The sequence below is a fragment of the Caenorhabditis elegans genome, chromosome X, assembly GCF_000002985.6.
Source record: "Caenorhabditis elegans chromosome X".
Lineage (NCBI taxonomy): Eukaryota > Metazoa > Nematoda > Chromadorea > Rhabditida > Rhabditidae > Caenorhabditis > Caenorhabditis elegans.
This window is the reverse complement of record NC_003284.9, coordinates 13,267,473-13,286,927: the sequence shown is the minus strand read 5'-3', so window position 1 is coordinate 13,286,927 and position 19,455 is coordinate 13,267,473. Positions and strand designations below refer to the sequence as shown.

General features: G+C 35.1%; 5 protein-coding genes and 8 non-coding genes across 13 annotated transcripts; 7 read left to right on the top strand and 6 right to left on the bottom strand.

The window, feature by feature from the left end:
• Nucleotides 1-294: 294 nt before the first annotated feature.
• R04D3.2 (uncharacterized protein) lies at nt 295-1,807 on the top strand. Its single transcript, NM_077807.7, has 3 exons — nt 295-621; nt 709-1,344; nt 1,401-1,807. Exons 1-3 carry the CDS (start codon nt 298-300, stop codon nt 1,659-1,661), a joined length of 1,221 nt encoding a protein of 406 aa, NP_510208.1. The 5' UTR covers nt 295-297; the 3' UTR covers nt 1,662-1,807.
• A 268-nt stretch (nt 1,808-2,075) lies between these two features.
• R04D3.14 lies at nt 2,076-2,176 on the bottom strand. Its single transcript, NR_072386.1, has one exon. It is a non-coding gene; the product is annotated as an Unclassified non-coding RNA R04D3.14 (non-coding RNA).
• Nucleotides 2,079-2,162, top strand: R04D3.t4. The gene is given in 2 exon segments: nt 2,079-2,115; nt 2,127-2,162. It is a non-coding gene; the product is annotated as a tRNA-Tyr (tRNA).
• Nucleotides 2,177-2,730: 554 nt separating the features above from the next.
• Nucleotides 2,731-4,885, top strand: cyp-14A4 (CYtochrome P450 family). The gene is made up of 7 exons (NM_077806.5): nt 2,731-2,876; nt 2,923-3,058; nt 3,359-3,822; nt 3,873-3,997; nt 4,111-4,370; nt 4,417-4,574; nt 4,626-4,885. The coding sequence occupies exons 1-7, from the start codon at nt 2,751-2,753 to the stop codon at nt 4,830-4,832; spliced, it is 1,476 nt and encodes a 491-aa protein (NP_510207.1). The 5' UTR covers nt 2,731-2,750; the 3' UTR covers nt 4,833-4,885.
• Nucleotides 3,217-3,303, bottom strand: R04D3.13. The gene has a single exon (NR_072385.1). It is a non-coding gene; the product is annotated as an Unclassified non-coding RNA R04D3.13 (non-coding RNA).
• On the top strand, nt 3,220-3,291 carry R04D3.t5. Its single transcript has one exon. It is a non-coding gene; the product is annotated as a tRNA-Thr (tRNA).
• A 3,066-nt stretch (nt 4,886-7,951) lies between the features above and the next one.
• Nucleotides 7,952-11,613, top strand: phf-33 (PHD-type domain-containing protein; the record flags this gene model as incomplete). Its single annotated transcript, NM_001373553.1, has 14 exons — nt 7,952-8,011; nt 8,059-8,169; nt 8,339-8,662; nt 8,706-8,818; nt 8,868-8,962; nt 9,015-9,143; nt 9,237-9,332; nt 9,628-9,735; nt 9,802-10,140; nt 10,414-10,526; nt 10,624-10,724; nt 10,937-11,002; nt 11,161-11,444; nt 11,492-11,613. 14 exons carry the CDS (start codon nt 7,952-7,954, stop codon nt 11,611-11,613), a joined length of 2,061 nt encoding a protein of 686 aa, NP_001359533.1.
• 21ur-11576 lies at nt 8,149-8,169 on the bottom strand. Its single transcript, NR_072384.1, has one exon.
• A 1,112-nt stretch (nt 11,614-12,725) lies between the features above and the next one.
• On the top strand, nt 12,726-15,091 carry cyp-14A3 (CYtochrome P450 family). The gene is made up of 7 exons (NM_077804.4): nt 12,726-12,852; nt 12,900-13,035; nt 13,588-14,054; nt 14,099-14,223; nt 14,297-14,556; nt 14,617-14,774; nt 14,824-15,091. The coding sequence occupies exons 1-7, from the start codon at nt 12,730-12,732 to the stop codon at nt 15,049-15,051; spliced, it is 1,497 nt and encodes a 498-aa protein (NP_510205.1). The 5' UTR covers nt 12,726-12,729; the 3' UTR covers nt 15,052-15,091.
• Nucleotides 14,178-14,326, bottom strand: K09A11.8. The gene has a single exon (NR_072383.1). It is a non-coding gene; the product is annotated as an Unclassified non-coding RNA K09A11.8 (non-coding RNA).
• On the bottom strand, nt 14,842-14,940 carry K09A11.9. The gene has a single exon (NR_072382.1). It is a non-coding gene; the product is annotated as an Unclassified non-coding RNA K09A11.9 (non-coding RNA).
• Nucleotides 15,092-17,241: 2,150 nt separating the features above from the next.
• cyp-14A2 (CYtochrome P450 family) lies at nt 17,242-19,366 on the top strand. The gene is made up of 7 exons (NM_077803.4): nt 17,242-17,377; nt 17,426-17,561; nt 17,869-18,335; nt 18,388-18,512; nt 18,595-18,854; nt 18,903-19,060; nt 19,114-19,366. The coding sequence occupies exons 1-7, from the start codon at nt 17,255-17,257 to the stop codon at nt 19,321-19,323; spliced, it is 1,479 nt and encodes a 492-aa protein (NP_510204.1). The 5' UTR covers nt 17,242-17,254; the 3' UTR covers nt 19,324-19,366.
• K09A11.10 lies at nt 18,523-18,642 on the bottom strand. The gene has a single exon (NR_072381.1). It is a non-coding gene; the product is annotated as an Unclassified non-coding RNA K09A11.10 (non-coding RNA).
• Nucleotides 19,367-19,455: the final 89 nt, after the last annotated feature.

Below are 19,455 nucleotides of genomic sequence, written 5' to 3'. Positions count from 1 at the left end.
CCCAGTAGCGGGGTAAAAAAGTGGACACAAACAAAACAACCACTGGTCGGCAACAGACAGTCGCCCTCCAGTCATTCTCCCCATTTTTATTGGTGTAGGTTGGTGAGCGGTGTGCTCGCTCTTGTCGTGGTGGTGGTGGAGGTGTTTTATTTTTCTTTTGTTTCAATTTATTAATATATACATTATACGAAATTGAAAAATGTTTATTATTATTTCTAATGTGGTGTGTTCCTTCTATATTTTTCCATATATCTTGATAAATTGTAATATAGTTAAAACTTTGCTGATTTTCAGGTAATGGCCTTTTATCGCTTCCTGCTCATGGCTCTGCCGATGATGGTCTCTGCTGCTGTCAGCATTGACTGTTCAAGAGAGAACTCATGCTTCGGGGAGCCGTACGGTTGCAGTCCAAACGCCGGATGCAACTCGCTGTTTCAATTTGACACTGACCACAATCTGCACCTCTACATTCGCAATTTTACCGATATGAATGGTTATGCAGCATTTGCAGTTAATAGACGTCCAGACGAGATCATTGAATACTTGGTCTGCCTTCCACATCAGGGACAACGCCTACGTGCGCACGCTGAGCTCGGAGGGACTGTCCTTGTTACCGAACAGGTCAGTAGATATCCTTTTTAGATATCAAGTATAACTATATATAACTGTAAATCTTTTCACTGTTATTATTTCGGAATTTATTTGCAGAACCTCACCGGAGTAGTTGAATCCCTTGGCAATAATGACTTTCGATGTACTTTCGCGACTTCTGAGCTTCCAAGTAACTTCGAGCAGGAGCAATTGTTATTCATCTCAAAAGGAACTTTTGTTGATTCGCTCATCATCCACGACGGCATTCAACTGTTTAATTTGAATGATGATGAGTATTCTGTTGATGGTCCCGAAGAAGTTTTCGCTACTCCTTCCATTCACTACATAGGATCTCCAATCAGAAGGAATGCCATGGAAGATGTGCTGGCTTCGAACGATCTGAAAGCTCTTTCAGACGCCATCAATAATCTTCCAGGAAGCTACAATAGCAAATCTGACAGAAATTCTAAGAAGTTGGCAGAGTCTGACACGGAGGTTGGCGATGATCCTGTGTACCGTCGGAAGAAAGATGACAACGAGGATAGTGCTGAAGAAAAGAAGTCTTACCGCCGTGGAACGCCAAAGGGTCGCCAAGAAGAACCGGAAAATGACTACGAAGACGAGGAACGTGAGGAGAAGGAGTCCCGACAAAAAAGTCGTCGAAGCAACAACTCTAGATCTCACTCAACTCGTGAACACTTTCAAGAAGATGAATCAGACAATGAGAATGAGGATAATGAAGAGGATGAAAGTGTAAGTTTAACAAAGCAATATAACCTTTCAATATAGTAATGTTTCTTTTTTTGCAGAAGCCTCGTATGACCAATCGTCGTAGTCGCAATGAGGATGAAGATGACTTTTTCGACGATGAAGATGACTCCAAGCCACAAAGGAACCCAAAGGCTAGACGCGGAAACGAAAAGAATTTCGATAACGCTGATTCATATGATGAAGTGGAAAACGATGACGATTACGATAATTTGGATAATTCTGGAAATGGAGTGGATGAACGGAAGCGAATTGTTCGTCATATGATAGCTATTTTCTTCCCTTTTGTCCTTATGTTCTGAAACTCTCCTGGATTTTTCTAGATTCTTTTCCAGTTACATTTCACATAGAATCTCTAACTACCGGTGCATTTGCCAATCTTCTTACTGAAATTCTGTGCCTTGTTTTGTCATTAAAATTTTACACCGAATAAATTATTTGTCTTTGTAATAGCTTATGACTTTAACAAGGTCATTTTTTCTAACTGGCTCATTCGCGCTGAAGTTTAAAAGAAGTTTGCTTTTTTGTCGGTTAAGCCGTTCATACATTTTTTGGCAATCTTGGTACAACCATCTACTACATTTATATCAAAACGAAAAAATGTATAAATTTTCCCTCGTCTTCATCTACCCGCAATCATAAAGGAATCTCATTCCGTCCCACTCGCCCTTTCTTTCTTCAACCGAAATTTTTTTTCCCGCGGCGCAAACCCTCATGTGCCGTCGATAGCTCAGTTGGTAGAGCGGAGGACTGTAGAGTCAGCAGGTATCCTTAGGTCACTGGTTCGAATCCGGTTGGACGGATTTCTTTTTTATTTTCTGTATCAAGTGTAACTCTTCAGAAAATCATCGGGAGCAGTCGTACGAAATTTTAATTATAAAAATTAAACATTCCAGCATTTTTCTTTGGGAGGTGAAGTAGAGTCAGCGCGGATTTACCGGATTTACAGTTAGTTTGATACACATTCAACATTCAATATTACCGAATTTCAAAACAAAACATTTTTACCTAAGTCTTTTAGATTATTGGAAAATTACAGGTAAAGTTTTGGTGAAATGCCAAAGTCATAATGCGAGATGGTTTTTTTTTTTGAAAAATTCAGATCAAAACTACGTGTTTGGTTTGTGATAAAATATTATGATGAAAAAAACTCGAAGAAATCATAACCCAAATGATATTCAGTTCACAAACATAAGTATCATGATGCAAAATACAAAGCTGAATGTATTTTTTCAAGACCGCAGATCACAATTAAGACATGGTAAACACAAACTCTACTGCGTACCGCAGTGAAATGTGGTTTGTAGTATGACTGGTAGAGACACATCGACCTATATAAACATCAAAAAATTGTTTAAAAAAATATTCCATCGAGAATTGCTTCATTTCAAATGTCGCCTTTGCTGATATTAGCATTTTTTGTGGCCACAGTTGGGTATCTTGTTCATTTTTATTTAAAAGTACGGAAATACCCAAAAGGGCCATTTCCTCTCCCTGTTATTGGAAATCTTCACCAGGTGAGAATTTTTATTGTGGATGCTAATCTAAACATATTAATTTCAGATTCCGGGTGGAAATTTGGAAATATGGTTTGATGAACTTGCAAAAATCTATGGGCCATGCTACACGGTCTGGTCCCCACTTCCATGTGTTGTATTAACAGACTTTGATCACATTAAGAATGCGTTTGTAACGCAAGGTAAAGGTTCTACTTTCAACAAAATTTTAAAAGAACATAAAATATAAATTAATACTTTAAAAAGAACAGGTTTTTGGATAGCTAATGTGATATCGTGAGACAATGATTTGAAAATTCTCCTTTCATGTCTATATTTCTTCAGTATCCATCTCTCATCAAGCGCCTCATTGGCTCAGTGGCAGAGCGTCTGTCTAGTAAACAGAAGGTCGCTGGTTCGATTCCAGCATGAGGCACCGAAATTTTTTCATAAACTCAAATAATTTTTTTCCCAACAAAACTAATGTTGCGTACATCTTTCAGGCGAATTCAACAATCGCGCTCACAAGCCACCAGAGTCATTGCTCCATGTTCACGATAATACTGGAATTTTGAACTCTAGCGGAGAAAACTGGCAACTTCAACGAAGAACCTCACTGAAAATCCTCCGCGATTTTGGAATGGGCAAAAATCTAATGGAGGAGCAAATCGTGAAATCTGTCCAAGAAATGATGACGCAATTGGAGAAAACTGATGATAAAAAGAAGGCTGATATTTTCTGGCCAGTTCAGCTTTGCGTTGGAAACGTAATTAACCAAGTCTTATTTGGCTATCATTTCAAATACGATGACTGTGAACGATTCCAAAAATTTGTTAGTGTAATTGACTTCCACTTGCGAACTCTTCTTGGAAAATGTTCATTGTTAGTTTCGGCGTTTCCCATGCTTCGCCATGTTCCAATAATAGGCGAATACGGTTATCAAAGAATCAAAAGAAATATCAAGTCGGTAAGTGATAAGGGAAAGTTTTGAATTAAATGATAAAAACTACAATTTAGTATCAATATTTCATCGAGGAAGAGGTAGCAACGCAAATGAAAAGTTTTGAGGAAGAAAATGAGCCAGAAAACTTTGTTCATGCGTATATGCAACAAATGAAACAGAATGGTCATCCAGGATTAGAGTAAGTTAAAGACATAATTGATTTGTATCAAAAATTGTTCATCAATGGCAAAAAACATTGAACTATTATTAATGATAGCTGACATTTCCCCTTATCAAATATGTTCCTTTCAGTGTCAAAAATCTACGTGCTTGTGCATTAGATTTTTGGCTAGCTGGTATGGAAACAACTTCGAATTCGCTTCGATGGCACATCGCTTACATGATGAAACATCCTGATATTCAAGACAAAGTTCGTAAAGAAATTTTGGATGTTGTTGGCAACTCACGTTTTCCATCGATGTCCGATAAACCAAATATGCCATATACACAAGCAGTTATTCATGAAGTTCAGCGGCATTCGAATATGGTTCCCTTCCTAGGAACTCATCAAAGTATTCACCAATTTGTTCGTTAAAAATTGAAACAAAATTGTTTCAGGCAATAAGGATACCAACGTTTTAGGACAAAACATTCCAGCCGGCACAAACGTGCTTGTTCAAGCATGGTCGGTCATGAGAAACGACCCTATTTTCATTAATCAATTGTCATTTAATCCCGATAGGTACCTGATGGCTGATGGTAAATCGTTCGATAAGGTGAATTAATATTCCCTACATATATTTTTTACAACATCACTCTTTTTACAGAATATTCTAGAGAAAACCATCCCGTTCAGTGTTGGAAAGAGAAGCTGTATTGGAGAAGGACTCGCAAGAATGGAACTCTTTTTGATTTTCAGTGCACTAATCCAGAAATACGAATTCATTGCAAACGGTCCAGTTGATATGTCTTATGATTTTGGTGCAGTATTGACTATCAAACCGTATACATGCCAACTGAAAGCTCAATTTTAGACTAATCAAGATATTTTTTCCTATTCTTTTTTAATAAAGCATTTATTAGTTTAGCATCGTGAAAATATACTTAAGATGATAAAATACAGGATTATATTATTAACCTGCATAATTTCAAAATATTATTTTTCCTGTATTGTTGCTAAAGTCTTTCAACGCTACCAGCAAAATTGTTAGACACAATCGAAGTCATATTTGGATTAAAATCCATAGCTCACGCTGCTAATTATCTCCGCATCTATCTGCTTCAGGTGTGCAAAATAAGTATCCTACGCATGTCTAGCCTAATTTTCGACTTAGCAGAGAATTGCGAAATTTGAAACCACATCATTTTCGCAATGCTATTCTACTAATATTACTATCTTTTTGAATTGATTTGCCTAACTGCTTTGATAAAATTTATTTTAATCATTGATTCATTCAAAAAAAAGTAAGCCTACATTTTTGCAGCAAAAAAAATTTCAGAATTAGCAAATGTCTCATGGTACTAATATTTTTTTAAAGACGGGAATAAATATGCACGTATGTATGAGTTACCAACACGTACACCTCATTCTTTTTATGACTCTAAAACTATAGTAAATGTATTTTGCTCGCGCTAAAAACAATAGTCCCCATTTGCCTTTTCAATTAATCTCAGTTCAAATTGCAACTAGAAAACTGCCGATTTTCCTTTTCTGGCCATTTTCAAGAATGCATGAGAAGCAAAAACAGCTTCAAAATTGTTTCGTTCAGAAAGTCTAGGAAAATTCTATTTAAACCTTTTTCTCCATTAAAAAATAAAAATAAATGGTCTCTGATGTTTTTTATAACAAAAAAAAATATTGGTTGCTCATGACTAACCTCGGGAAAAATAATCAGTCAAAGTCGTTAAAAAATCGAAATCCCATTTTATGTAACTCGTTAATCATCTTATGAATAAAACACTATATATGTTTCATTTACGTGAGTTATATCAAAAGTTCTTCCTCTCAGGTGTTAAACCAATGATTCTATCATTTTTGCAAAAACAACCATCTCCCAAAATTCAATACTCACACCTCGAAAAAAAATTCTGCTTAATATATTTTAGTTGGAAATTTTTTCACTGCGGCAACATTCACTAATTGTTTTTGTGCCACTCACTATTTGCTTACAGTAGTCTCTAATTGAATCAAAATTAGAATGAATAAAACAATTTTTTCGCATAGTCGAAATCACAATAATCTGTGAGCCAAGTGTGTTATTTTCGTGGCAGAATAATTTTTATGTTAATTTTTCTTGAAAATCTCGTTTTACTTGTTTCACAAGAAAGTCTTCCTACTAACACTGTTCCTTCGACTACGGTCTCTGTTAATTTAATTTTAAACTAATAAGTGGGGAATGAGAATTTCAACCTGACCGTCCGCTCTCAAAATTACCAATTTTGAACATACACATTGAAAGATTTTCTCACTATTTATGGCTGTAGCTAATATTATTGCATGTTTCGCAGAAGACTAGGCGGAGTAACGTGTGAATTTCCCCCACTCACTGTGCATCGAAGACAATTGTGAGCATAGTAGGCAGATGACCTCAGTGATCCAGTCCCAATTTTCCTGACGTCAACTTTTATTTCCTTTGCGTTTGTTCATATCAATTTATATTGATTTTTCTAATTGAAATATTGTCGTTCTCAAACAAGTTTCATAGCTCACGTCTTGAAATATGAAAAGTGTTATTCTCTTGTTTCCGTTTTCATTTTTATCGTTATGTTAATATTTATTGAACATTCTTCACAGTTGCCCGGTCTTGCGTTCTTAATGTTTTGTAATTCGCATGTATTTTATTCTTGATTTTTGAATATGTAATAATGTTGAAAGGCAAGACCAGCACAAAAAACTTTTTTTTAAATCACTTCTTATCTCTTTTTATAAAAGAATACAGATTTAAACTTCTTCTTCCGGTAATGTGAAATTTAAATATTTAGCTAATGATTTGCAATATTGCTAGAAATTTAGAATAAAGAATAGTTTGATGCTTTTGATTTTTTGACATTCTGATTTATCATCTTCAGAGCACATATTTGGGTTGCTAAGCGTTGTTATTGGCACACTTTCCATTGATGAGAAGTTGAGCCGCTAATTAATTTTTTTTGTTACTCATAGTACATAATCACGCCTTTTTGTTTCGAAATACTGCGTATAATTGTTTTGTTTCTTATTTTTCATGAATAAGTAATATTTTTCATTTATTGGCTGGAGGATAACAACGATTTCAATGCAAAATGTGACTTTTTGACTAAAGTAGAATAACAATTTGCACTAAGCTATCAAAATAAAAAGGAACATTTTTTGTGTCATTGAAATATCAAAATCGATTTGGCAACATTCAATACGATTCTACTCTCGTTTTAGACTCCCAACAGAAACATATACTCTTTCATTCACGGAAGGATATCTGTTGGATGTCGGCTCCGACTTGCTTAGACGACTTGTTGAGTCCTACGCAAGTGTTTAGAAACTGTATTGATCGGTCTCAGTTACACGGTCATCTGCTGACAGCCCCTGACGCTTTCTTTACATCTCTCCTCTCCCGACACGTTCCGATGAGTGCCTGTTCACACTCATTTGCTCAATTTAGATTATGTGTCGCTTATGTTCATTGATTGTTCGATGTTATAATAATATTTGAGTAAACTAACCGTATCTCCTTTCCGGTATTTTTCTATTAGTTTTCATCACGTCAATTAAATCGAAATCTATAATAGCAAAAAACGTTCTTCCAGTTCATCCGAAGTGTTATTATTTTTGCATATCCACTGATAGAGAAGTTACGGTGTTTAGTTGTTTCAAACATTTCTTTAAAATCAGCAGGAATCAACACTTTATTTTCATTTTTTGGCAAATTCAGCAAATGCGCTTTAATGCTAACCGCAGAAATTTAAAAGACCTCGAAAAATCACATCTAAAAGCCTGCGAGCGGAAAATCGGTTTCTTTTCTCAATAATTCACACGACAACATACGTTTCTGAGTATTGATCTTCCTTTTTTTTTTAATATTTCACGTTGAAAAATGTTCACTATGCTGAATTTTTCCTTCAGTAAAATAAATGATTCAACAATTGTTTTAATTACAGCAAACGACTATAGGAATTTGAAATGACAAAACGAAATACGAACAAAAAGTTGGCTCCAAAGAAAATCAAAGAAGAGCTCACGGTTGGATAATGATTTATAAACTTGTTAACGTATCGCCTCAATTTCAGGATATGACCCCAAAGATGAGAGGAGAATGCTCTTCATCAAGTCAAGATCATGAAAGTGATGATGATGCAGAATGGGATTATAAGGAACAAAAGGCGTGTTGCATTTGCGCAGTAAGTTTGTTTCTGAAACATCATGAAATGGTACTCCTAAAAAAGTGAAAAATATTTGTCAAGTTGCTTGCATTCAAAGTTCAAAAAATATTCGCGAAATTTTATTTCTTAAGGATTGAATGAAAAATGGTTTGGATCACTTATAAACCTTTAACTTACCTTTTTTCAGAGACGAGGAGAGGTTCTTTGGTGCCACAGCTGCCCAGCATCGTTTCACATAAAATGTCTGGGATACGACACGGATCCCCAACCGAACGGAACAATTTTTACATGTCGTCGTTGCCAAAAAATTACAAAGACAGATAGGAAGAAGATCCCCGAACTCACCGCCATTCTTTCGGCAAATCCGAAAAATCGAATGCTGAATGAGGCATGGAGGAATTACCATGCCTCTGTCTTTTTGTACCACAAAAAGGAAAAAGCTGGTCCCCCTACCGGCCCACTTCGTACGCAACATCTGTATGCAGCACTCTCACGTCTCAATCCAATGAACGTATGTTCTTTCTAGTTTTTCCATTGATAAAAACTACTTTCAGACCAATGGTATTGAATTAGATGAATATACTAAAACATTGAAAATCCCAAAAGTATTGTTAGGCACTTGCCCAAACGTTAAACTGGAACCGCTAGAAGATGGTGAACTTAATGAGTAAGCAAAACACTCTTCAGTTAAACATCAGATCACTAAGTTATTTTAGAAAAAATGAGCGTTGTGCAAAAGAAGAACGCAACTTCTACAATTTCATCAAATGCTACAAAGCATTCGAGAATCTTGGGTGTGCGCTAGAAAATGGTTTGTGAATAAAAAATGCTTATTGTGATAATTTTGATAACATCAACTTCAGCAACATCTTCTGCAACATCAGGAAGAAGTGCAGCTTCACCTTCGGCACCTTCGAAGAAGATTAAAAAGACACAAAATATCGAGGGAACAAGGAGAATCACAAGAGCTGAAGCTAAACGTTTGGAATTGGGTAAGAATAATTTAAACTCAACGTATGTACATTCAAAAAACTTTTATGTAATCTGACAAATTTATGAGAACAGTAAAGCTCAAAATTTTATAGAAAAGAAAAAAGGCGACGGAGATTTTCCTGGATGTTCAGCGTCTGGCGCCTCATCCCCAGTTATGTCAGTTCCTCAAGCGAAGCTTTTGAAAAGTGGTAAGAATAGTTTTTATTCAGCGTTTTTGGAAAACATTAATTAAACTTTAAAAAAATTCAAATAGTGATGAACCAGGCACCTAATTCCAATTCACAAGTTCGAATTAGCCTATTGCACATGGTGTTAAATTTCTCCCAGAAGTCGGTAAACGTACATATAATGGACTTAGATGTGCCTTCTCCTCAGTTCTATCAATTCCTCCGGCAAATTTCAGAGATACATGATGCGGTGGAACAGTTAAAACATTCCTATGTTTCAATTCACAATGACGCACAGTGACTTAACATTTTACAGAGCCTACTGAAACTGATGGAGCGATGTACCAAGATTTGCCCAGATATTCACCGATAGTAACATCTTCCTCTGCCCAATCAATTCATCAAGAAGAATCTTTGAAAATGGGTAAGAACAGTCCTTATCAGACGTATTTTCAAAAAGAATCTACATATTGAATTTCAAAAATTTCAGAGATCGAAAAGCATACAGTTGAACAAATTCCCGAACACAATTTGCCGTTGACAAGCGCCTCCTCTCAAGTTCAATATATTCCCCCACATCCCATTTTTCGACCAGTGCCGATTCGTCCAACAGCGACAAATGCAGCTTGTGTTCCATCGCCCATGGTCGATATTATCACTTTGGACGATGAAATTGAAGATCCATCAGAGGGTACTCCCCAATCGAATTTTTTGTCAAATGATCCGGTTGCAAGAAATTTGGATTCCTCTGATTCGCGCAACACACACTCTTCTTCTGAAGCAAGCAACAAAACACCTAAGAGAAGTTTTGGGATGATATCACCATCAGGTTCGTTTTCCATGAATTTGGCAAATAATCTGAACAGGGCTAACGGTAAAGAAAAATTAGAATTAATTTTGCTTGAAGGGAAGTTCTGAATAATTTTATAGAATTTAAAAACACTAGGTTTAGCTGAATCTCCAATTTTGGCAACTTATCCGTTTCCAAACAGTTAGACTTTTTCCGACTGCAGTGAAAAATTTTCCCGTGTGAGGCCATTTTGAGTCGTTTGGAAAAAATAAAAAATGTTGCTTATCTACCTTCAATACATTTTGTTCACAGGAATGGAATCCTTCCGTCAATCTTCGTTTGCCAACGTGTCCCATTTCCCTTCTTCATGTTTTCCGGCAAGCTCAATTTTGAGTTTCGGACCGCAACATATGTGTAGCCAGCAAGTAAGTGTTTAATTATCTCAATAATTGATTATTCAACCAGTTGCTTAAAATAATAGTTTTAAAAATTATTATTTGACTCTAAAAATAATATTTATAGTTCTCCCAAAAACCACCAACGTCAGCGGCTCCACAAATGGGTAATCCCATCTTCTCAATCAATTCAACTGGGATAGTAACTAAAAGACGTTATTTCAGCAAGTAAGTTTGTTCAAGTACCTGAGGAGAAAATTAAAATATATGTATCAAAAGTATAACAACGCTCACTCGTCGTTTTTCTTGTATAAAACAGTTTCAAATAAGTATTTAACTTAAGGCAGGGCATTGCCTATACTGCGTCAGTTGTTTACTAAAATCTCATTTTCAAGAAAGCTCTAGAATTACACGACAATTTTAATTTTTTTAAATTGCAGTTCCGGAACTCGATTTAGCACGACGAAAGCTGCAGATATGGCAGGCCCGAGCACTTCTGGCAGAAAGTGAGTTGTATTTTGAACAATAATTATACTAGTTTACTTGCGAACAGTTTAAGCTTTGTTGCTACGAGAGGTGTAAACCAAGTTCGTGATAGATGGAATTGAAGTTTCAGAAAAAAAAAATTTGTTTTAAATATTGTCATAATTGGTTTTAATTACAGTATGATGAATCATGCCCCACTGGGAATTTTAACTTCTCTCGTTTTTCCTCGAATCTATGCATCAATTGAAGTCATTGGTCGATCTCCGATTGCTTTGACACGGGAAAGAACATTCATCGGTACAGATCAAAATTCCAACATCCCACTTCAAAATTTTGGAGTTTGTTCAAATTGGGCCAGCACTCACTGCATGATTGCATACCAAAATCCGAGTTTCTGCTTGTATGCGAATCATGTAGTTGCTGTAAACAGAATTCGGTACAAGGAATTTACGTGTCAGAATTGTGAGACATTTAAGATTTGTTCAGAGAGTCAATTAAATTATTTATAGCTTGCAAATGCGTCAGCCAACTACTCAGCTACCCAAAAGCGGAGAAAACTTGTATAATATTGGAAGATGGGGATTTGATCCAAATTGGATGCATTGTTTTTAAATTTCGCCAGTACCTGTAAATGTAACCCCAATAATTTTTTTTTGTTGCATTTTACTACTTATATCCGTTTCCATTTTTTAATTTTATGTTGTCACGTTTTGTCTAAATAGTGTAATCTTCTTGTACTAATTATTCCAATTATTTTAACCCGTAAGCGATAAATGAAACAACACTTTTTGGTTTTTATTTGCTAATTTTAAATAAATTGTCATCAATTCTGAAAAATAATAAATTTTAAAAAAATACCGAAGAGGCAAACAAGACATTTTGGAAATTCTGATCCGGATAAATATTCCGTTAGATTTTTATTAGACTCGAAATTGCCTGAAACCCCCGATTTTATAACGAAACCTCTTGAAAACTTCTCAAAAAAGAGAAGTTACCAAACTTTACCAAATTTGGTCTCCCATCGACCTTCAATGTACCTAACTCTAGTTGAATACGCAAGATAATTAATTGCTACAACCAAAATTAAACGGCGGTTTCAAAAAAATATTGTTTTCAGCCGCTGCAACATTGACAAGTGGGAAAAATTTCAAATTTTAACTAATTTTAGGTCATTTTTTGAGCCGCCATAACTTTTTTTGAGAAGTTTTCAAGATATTTTATTTTGAAGTTCGGAGTTTTCAGACAACTTCGAGTCAAATAAAAATATTTTTTAAGTCGACGACACCACCTCGGAGATAATCTTTAAAAAAATCTTTTCAGAAATGCAAAAATTCCAATAAGTGTCAAAACTCCCGAGTAGCGCTTAAGCAGTGGCACGTCTGTATTTATGTATTTTTGTTTTTTTTTTTTACTTTATTATTTTGTGCTTTATTACTGTTTTTTTTTTAAATTTATTTTGTTTCATGAAATTTTAGGACTAACGTGAAACTCAACATAAAAAAGCTAGAAAAGTTTCGCGTACTGTATTCTATTTTTCTTTGATTTTATTAATGTAATACATCACTTTTATATCTTGAGTGACTAAACTCTTGTTAAGTGTGTTTCAATAATGTTTTGATTTTTTGACTTTACTTATACGTGCTTTGTAGTTTTAGTGACATTAGTGACCGAAAGTGAGACGATAACAAATTGGGAGCGGTATATAAGTGAACTACGAAACTTCTAAAAAAACAAAGGCTGTTTCACAATGAGTGTGTTCATAATAGCTTTCTTTACATTTATTACTACCTACGTTGCATATTTCTACTGGAAAGTAAGCAAATATCCCAAAGGACCGTTACCATTGCCATTTTTCGGAAACCTGCTTCAGGTGTGTTTTTTTTCGAGAATGATAAGTTTTAAAAGTATTGATTGTAGTTTCCCGCCGAAAACATCCATTTGTATTTTGACGAGTTGTCTCAAACCTATGGACCATGTTTCACATTATGGACCCCACTACCCGCAGTTGTTCTGACAGATTATGATCATGTTAAAGAAGCATTTGTTACTCAAGGTGAGATCTTGGAAATTAACTTATACATACAATTTCAAAATATATGAACATTTTGTCGATAGTACTCGTACATAGTCAGTTCAACTTTACTTCACTCTAAAAAATATAAATAATTGTTCTATTTTACATTGTAAATTTTATTTGGTCAATATACCGTATATTCTCTATTAGTAAGGCGTGCAAAACTAATTTTCAAACAGGTTTTTTTCTCATGTTTCCCATTAAGTTTTGGCATATTATATTCAATTTCAATAACATTTTATGAACAAAAATGGACGAATTTTAAGGCTGATACGCAAAAACTGTCCGAGTTGTACTCATATTTTGCCAATTTTGGCTTGTTATACCAAATCTGTAAGAATTTTCCTGATTCGTAAAACGATTTTATAATGCAATCTTTGAATTCCTAAAAATAGGGAACAAATGATGGGGTGCAAAACTAATAGAGAGTGCAAAACTAATAGAGAGTGCAAAACTAATAGAGGCGCCTTACTAATAGAGGATATACGGTACTTTTTAAAAATTACAAGATAACATTCTTCAAATTTTAAGGTGACGCATTTATCAACCGTGCTAATCGTCCGCCAGAAACTCTCCTTCAGCCACATTTGAATACGGGCGTATTAGGTTCTAGTGGAGACAACTGGAGGCTTCAAAGAAGAACGGCATTGAAAATTCTTCGAGATTTCGGATTGGGAAGAAACTTGATGGAAGAGCAAGTTATGCGATCAGTTCAAGAAATGCTCGCACAATTAGATCACATACCGGACAAGCAGAATGTTGACATGTATTGGCCAATTCAACTTTGCGTTGGAAATGTGATTAATGAGAGCTTGTTTGGCTACCATTATAAATATGAGGATTCGGACAAATTCGAAACTTTTGTAAAAGTTATAAACAAACATTTGAAAATTGCACAAGGTAAACCTCAACTTTTAGTATCTGCTTTTCCTTGGCTTCGATATGTTCCAATAATTGGAGAACTCGGATATCATAAAATTCAACGCAATATTCAATCAGTAAGTGGATAAGTTCTATATTTTTCATTATTCACAGTTTTCAGTACCAAAAGTTTATCGATGAAGAAGTCGTAAGCCAAATCAAACAATATGATGGAGAAAGCGAACCAGAAAACTTTGTTCATGCATATTTACAACAAATGAAACAAAGTGGAAATCCAAATCTTGAGTGAGTAAAATTCTCGTTTCTGGAATAATTGTTGTCGATACTGATATGCAACTATCATGTTCCTATATTTCAGTATGAACAATTTATGCGCATCTGTTCTTGATTTCTGGCTTGCTGGAATGGAAACAACCTCTAACTCACTTCGTTGGCATTTGGCAGCAATGATGAAGTATCCTGAAATTCAAGATAAAGTCCGGAAAGAAATCTTTGACAATGTAGGAACCGCTAGATTACCGTCAATGTCAGACAAACCAAATATGCCGTACACACAAGCTGTCATACATGAAGTTCAAAGATTTTCAAATATGATTCCAATTTTGGGAACTCACACAAGTATTTTTTTTTCGTTTTTTTCTTTTAATTTAGAACTTTACAAAAATCATCGCTTTTCAGACAAAGAAGATATCCTGCTTAAAGGGAAAAATGTACCTACAGGCACTGTAATATTTGCTCAAATCTGGTCGGTTCTCAAAAATGACTCAGTATTTGAAGATAGTCACAAGTTCAATCCAGATAGATATCTCCTCACTGATGGAAAAACTTTCGACAAAGTGAGTCATTTTGTTAAATTCTGATTTTAAAAAACGTGTTACGTTACAGACTATTTTGGAAAGAACAATCCCATTCAGTGTCGGCAAACGAAATTGCGTTGGTGAAGGATTGGCTCGAATGGAGCTTTTCTTGATTTTCACAGCACTAATTCAGAAGTATGAATTTATTCCTAACGGCAGCATTGATTTGTCTCCAGTGCCTGGTGCGGTTCTGACAACAAAGCCATACACGTGCCGACTAATTCCACAATCAGCTAGAAAATTTCAATTATTTTGAAAAAAGCGTAACGGATATTTCTGTAAATAAACATTATTTTTTAAGTTGTTGACACTTGTTCAGAAATACAAGACACTAATTTTCAGAAACACACTCATCCCTTTTGACCACTCTTCCCCTTTTGAGCCGAGTAAGACGGTGACCCCTCTCTTGCCCTTCTCCTATTATCGATCCAATGGATTCGAATTCGAATGAACCAAAAAAAAAAGAAAAGATCGCTCTCTGTCGCAATTGATGAGGATCCTGCAATTCCCACAATCCGACTCGCTGATTATGATGCTTACAAGGCTCTTCATGAACATGTTGTTCTACTGACTGGCATGATTAACGATCTTCACGCTACTCTTTTGACTGTTACCTCGTTCAAAAATCTTGCCGATAATGTTGTCGATTCGGTTCCGATTTGCCCGGCAGTTCCTCCAATTCTTGAACCTATTCTTCCTTCTGATATTCCCAATTCCTTCGGGAAATCCCCACCCAGCTCGACAGTTCCCAATTCAACTACTGCTTCCGTACTTCCTGCTCCTACTATTCCAAAACATGCAGGCACCCTATGATTCTCGTTAAAAAACAGGCACCCTATGATTCTCGTTAGAAAGGACAGTTGCACCGCTCACTTTTTCTCCCAATCAGTTCCCATTTGGAATAATCTTTTCAAAAACGTCCCGATTTTCCTTTCTCCATTCCAATTTTCCCACTTTCTCGATCTACACATTCCCCGGTTTTGATTCCATGTGATCTCGAGTCCAGTTTCTTTCCTTTAATATTCTAGGTTCACCCAGCCTCTATTGGGAAGTGGAGCAATCCACGACTGGGTTATCGGCCACAGTCCCCGGCTAGGGCGTGGCTTAAATTACAGCCCAGAGGGATCACCACCAGGCAGTGTACCTGAATCCCAGATCCGCAGTGCATAGCACTTGAAGAACGGATCGTCCTTTAATCCTTTAATCCTTTAATCTTCTTGTTTTCTGTTTTCTAATTCTTACCCCACCCATTTCCCACACTCGAGATGAACTCTTGCTGGGCTTGTCTCGTTTTATAAATTTATTTTCTCATTAAACCTAAATTGTACTACCTTTTAATGTATTACCTTTTGGCTCTTAATGTTGAAATAAATCAAATCAAGAATAATTGAGAAAGGTGTACAATATTTGCTCTATGCATATTTTTTAATAATGAATTCTAATACAAATAACCGATATGCATTTCACAACAAATATGTAAAATATTTGAAAAGTGAGATTTATTCTGCTAGAATCTGAAATTCGTCTACTTGTTACCATTAGTGTTAGATGGTTCAAGAAAATAATTACGTATAAAATTTTTATATTATAATACAGGCAAAAAATTCGTAATTTAATTGTTTATTTTCCAATAGTTTAAACAAATTTTATCTTCTTTCTGACTTTCAGTTAGTTTATTTTAATAATTTATGAACTTCGAATTAAATTTTTGAGGAACTGTAAAATGACAGTAAACAAGTAAATTATGATCAGTATTATTAATTTAAAAATGTACCATGAAAATTAGAGATGCAAAATATTATAAGACATAGCAACATAGTTTCATCATTTTGAACTTTTCTTTTTTTTTTAATCGTCTTTCTAGCTAGATTCGCAAAGCATAAATTACTTCTTACTTTCGGAAAATCAATTTTTTTTCTTAAAAATAAGGGTTACGAAAAAAATGTTTAGATATGCTATAAAATTAAGGATTAAAATAGAAATCTATTTGACTTTTTCTACATGTTTGCTGATTTTGAACTGGGATGAATAAATTTTGATAAGTTGATTTCAGTTTGTAAACACCTTTATAATAGTTCGAAATTTTTTTAAAAACCATAATGATGTTAAACAAAATAGTTTTTTTTAATAATGACTTTATTCAAAACAATATCTTAAATTTCTGGTATTACAAACATCACAAAAGTGTCATAAAAATATTCAGTGTTCTAACCTAATTAGTGAATTTCAAACAAACAATTAGTAATTGTAGCTGTTGTTCCTATTTTGACACTAATAGACATTTTGTATTTAATCTTTTCCATCTTCACTTTCACGTGTAAAATCTTTGTTCTGGCCGCGGCCTTTGTAGTAAAAGTATTATATGTGACTGTCGGTGGACGCGGCGATAACAATTCAAAAACTGTTATAAAAAGAACAACTTGAAGAGTTTGATCAATTGACTTTTCATTGAAACGAAAATGAGTATTCTGATAGTTGCTTTTCTAGTTTCTATCACAGTTTATATTGCCTATTTTTACTGGAAAGTGAGCAAATATCCGAAAGGGCCATTTCCACTCCCATTCATTGGAAATATTTTGCAGGTTTGCGTGCTAAAATAGTTGTTAAATAACTTCCCGTTATCTTTTTAGATTCCCTCCGAGAACATCCAAGAGTACTTAGATGACTTGTCAAAAACTTATGGGCCATGCTTCACATTATGGACACCACTCCCTGCAATCGTTCTAACAGACTACGAACACGTAAAAGAAGCGTTTGTAACACAAGGTAAAAGTGTTTAGTTATAATGCAATTATAAACAGTATGACGTTTTGTGTTTTTTACACACTGGTATGCTGCATTTTCAAGTGACAACAATTTTTAGCAGGGCAAAATGTTAATCATTTGAATATTAGAAATATTATTAAATTTATATCCATCGAATTCTTCTGTTATATTCAAAATATGCACCTCAATAAAAAAGTCCAACTTTAAATTTGCACGGGATTTTTTCCGATGCTGAATTCCCTAAATTAAGCATTGATCAATTTTCTTTTGTTTTCTAGACATTTTCATGAACTTAACCGATTTACAGGTGACGCCTTTATTTACCGTGCTGATCGACCACCAGAAACTTTGCTCCAGCCTCACCTGAACACAGGAGTCTTGTTTTCGAATGGAGACAATTGGAGATTTCAGAGAAGAACTGCTTTGAAAATTCTTCGCGACTTTGGTTTAGGCAGAAATTTGATGGAAGAACAAGTCATGAGATCAGTCCACGAAATGCTTGCACAACTTGAGCGTATTGCTGATAAGAAGAATGTTGACATGTTTTGGCCGATTCAACTTTGTGTTGGAAATGTCATCAACGAGAGCCTCTTCAGTTACCATTACAAATATGAGGATTCTAAGAAGTTTGAGACATTTGTGAAAGTTCTAGATAAGCACTTGAAAACCGTACAAGGAAAGACGATCTTTCTCATGTCAGCTTTCCCATGGTTAAAACATTTCCCAGTAATTGGAGAGCTAGGATATCACAGAATCAAAAAGAACATTCAGTCGGTAAATTTTAAAAACAGATAAGTCGAAAAAATGGGAATAATTTTATTTTCAGTATCAAGAATTTATTAATGATGAAGTGACCAGCCAGATCAAACATTATGATGGAGAAAGCGAACCAGAAAACTTTGTGCATGCATACATGCAACAAATGAAACAAAGTGGAAATCCAAATCTTGAGTGAGTCGAATTCTCGTTCCATCCCAAATTGTTTACTTTTTTTTCAATGTTCGTATCCATTTGATACATTTTTCAATTTCAGCATGAACAACCTATGTGCATCAGTTATCGATTTCTGGCTGGCTGGAATGGAAACCACTTCTAACTCTCTCCGCTGGCATTTGGCATTCATGATGAAATATCCAGAAATTCAAGATAAAGTCCGGAAGGAAATACTTGATAATGTAGGAACTGCTAGATTACCATCAATGTCAGACAAACCAAATATGCCGTACACTCAAGCAGTCATCCATGAAGTTCAAAGATGCTCAAACATGATACCAATTCTTGGGACTCATACAAGTAACTTTGTGTACAATTGTTGTATTCAGTATGATCAATTTGTTACAGACCGAGATGACATTCTACTTAAAGGGAAGAAAATACCAACTGGTACCCTTGTATTTGCACAAATTTGGTCAGTTCTGAAAAATGACCCAGTTTTCGAAGAGAGCTCTAAATTCAACCCTGATAGATATTTAATGGCCGATGGAAAAACAATAAATAAGGTAAAATACAATCAATAGTTGAAGTATTTCGTTCAATTAAAATTTTATTTCAGTCTGTATTAGAACGAACAATTCCCTTCAGTGTCGGAAAGCGAAATTGCGTTGGAGAAGGATTGGCCCGCATGGAGCTCTTCTTGATTTTTAGTGCATTGATCCAAAAATACGAGTTCATTCCAAAAACTAATATTGATGTCAAACCGGTCTGCGGAGCAGTCCTCACCACAAAGCCATACATATGCGAGCTAGTTCCTCAGGCTGCTTAAACCCAACTTCACTTGAACGCTGTAAATAAACGATTGAATTATTATTCATTTCTTGAGATTCATACATTGAGAAATTCAAGTTCATTGTTTCATTTTCCCGACAGTCTAGTTCAAATATTCCCTCATTCACAA

Excerpts from the sequence above, each read along its gene's own strand:
- cyp-14A4 (NM_077806.5), top strand. The coding sequence starts at position 2,751 with ATGTCGCCTTTGCTGATATTAGCATTTTTTGTGGCCACAGTTGGGTAT. Across the intron at positions 3,059-3,358 it reads GAATGCGTTTGTAACGCAAG|GCGAATTCAACAATCGCGCT; the intron begins GTAAAGGTTCTA and ends TACATCTTTCAG. Across the intron at positions 4,371-4,416 it reads CTTCCTAGGAACTCATCAAA|GCAATAAGGATACCAACGTT; the intron begins GTATTCACCAAT and ends AAATTGTTTCAG.
- cyp-14A2 (NM_077803.4), top strand. The coding sequence starts at position 17,255 with ATGAGTATTCTGATAGTTGCTTTTCTAGTTTCTATCACAGTTTATATT. Across the intron at positions 17,378-17,425 it reads TCATTGGAAATATTTTGCAG|ATTCCCTCCGAGAACATCCA; the intron begins GTTTGCGTGCTA and ends TTATCTTTTTAG. Across the intron at positions 18,336-18,387 it reads TCAAAAAGAACATTCAGTCG|TATCAAGAATTTATTAATGA; the intron begins GTAAATTTTAAA and ends TTTTATTTTCAG.
- cyp-14A3 (NM_077804.4), top strand. The coding sequence starts at position 12,730 with ATGAGTGTGTTCATAATAGCTTTCTTTACATTTATTACTACCTACGTT. Across the intron at positions 13,036-13,587 it reads AGAAGCATTTGTTACTCAAG|GTGACGCATTTATCAACCGT; the intron begins GTGAGATCTTGG and ends TCAAATTTTAAG. Across the intron at positions 14,224-14,296 it reads AGTGGAAATCCAAATCTTGA|TATGAACAATTTATGCGCAT; the intron begins GTGAGTAAAATT and ends CCTATATTTCAG.
- R04D3.2 (NM_077807.7), top strand. The coding sequence starts at position 298 with ATGGCCTTTTATCGCTTCCTGCTCATGGCTCTGCCGATGATGGTCTCT. Across the intron at positions 622-708 it reads CTGTCCTTGTTACCGAACAG|AACCTCACCGGAGTAGTTGA; the intron begins GTCAGTAGATAT and ends ATTTATTTGCAG. Across the intron at positions 1,345-1,400 it reads ATAATGAAGAGGATGAAAGT|AAGCCTCGTATGACCAATCG; the intron begins GTAAGTTTAACA and ends CTTTTTTTGCAG.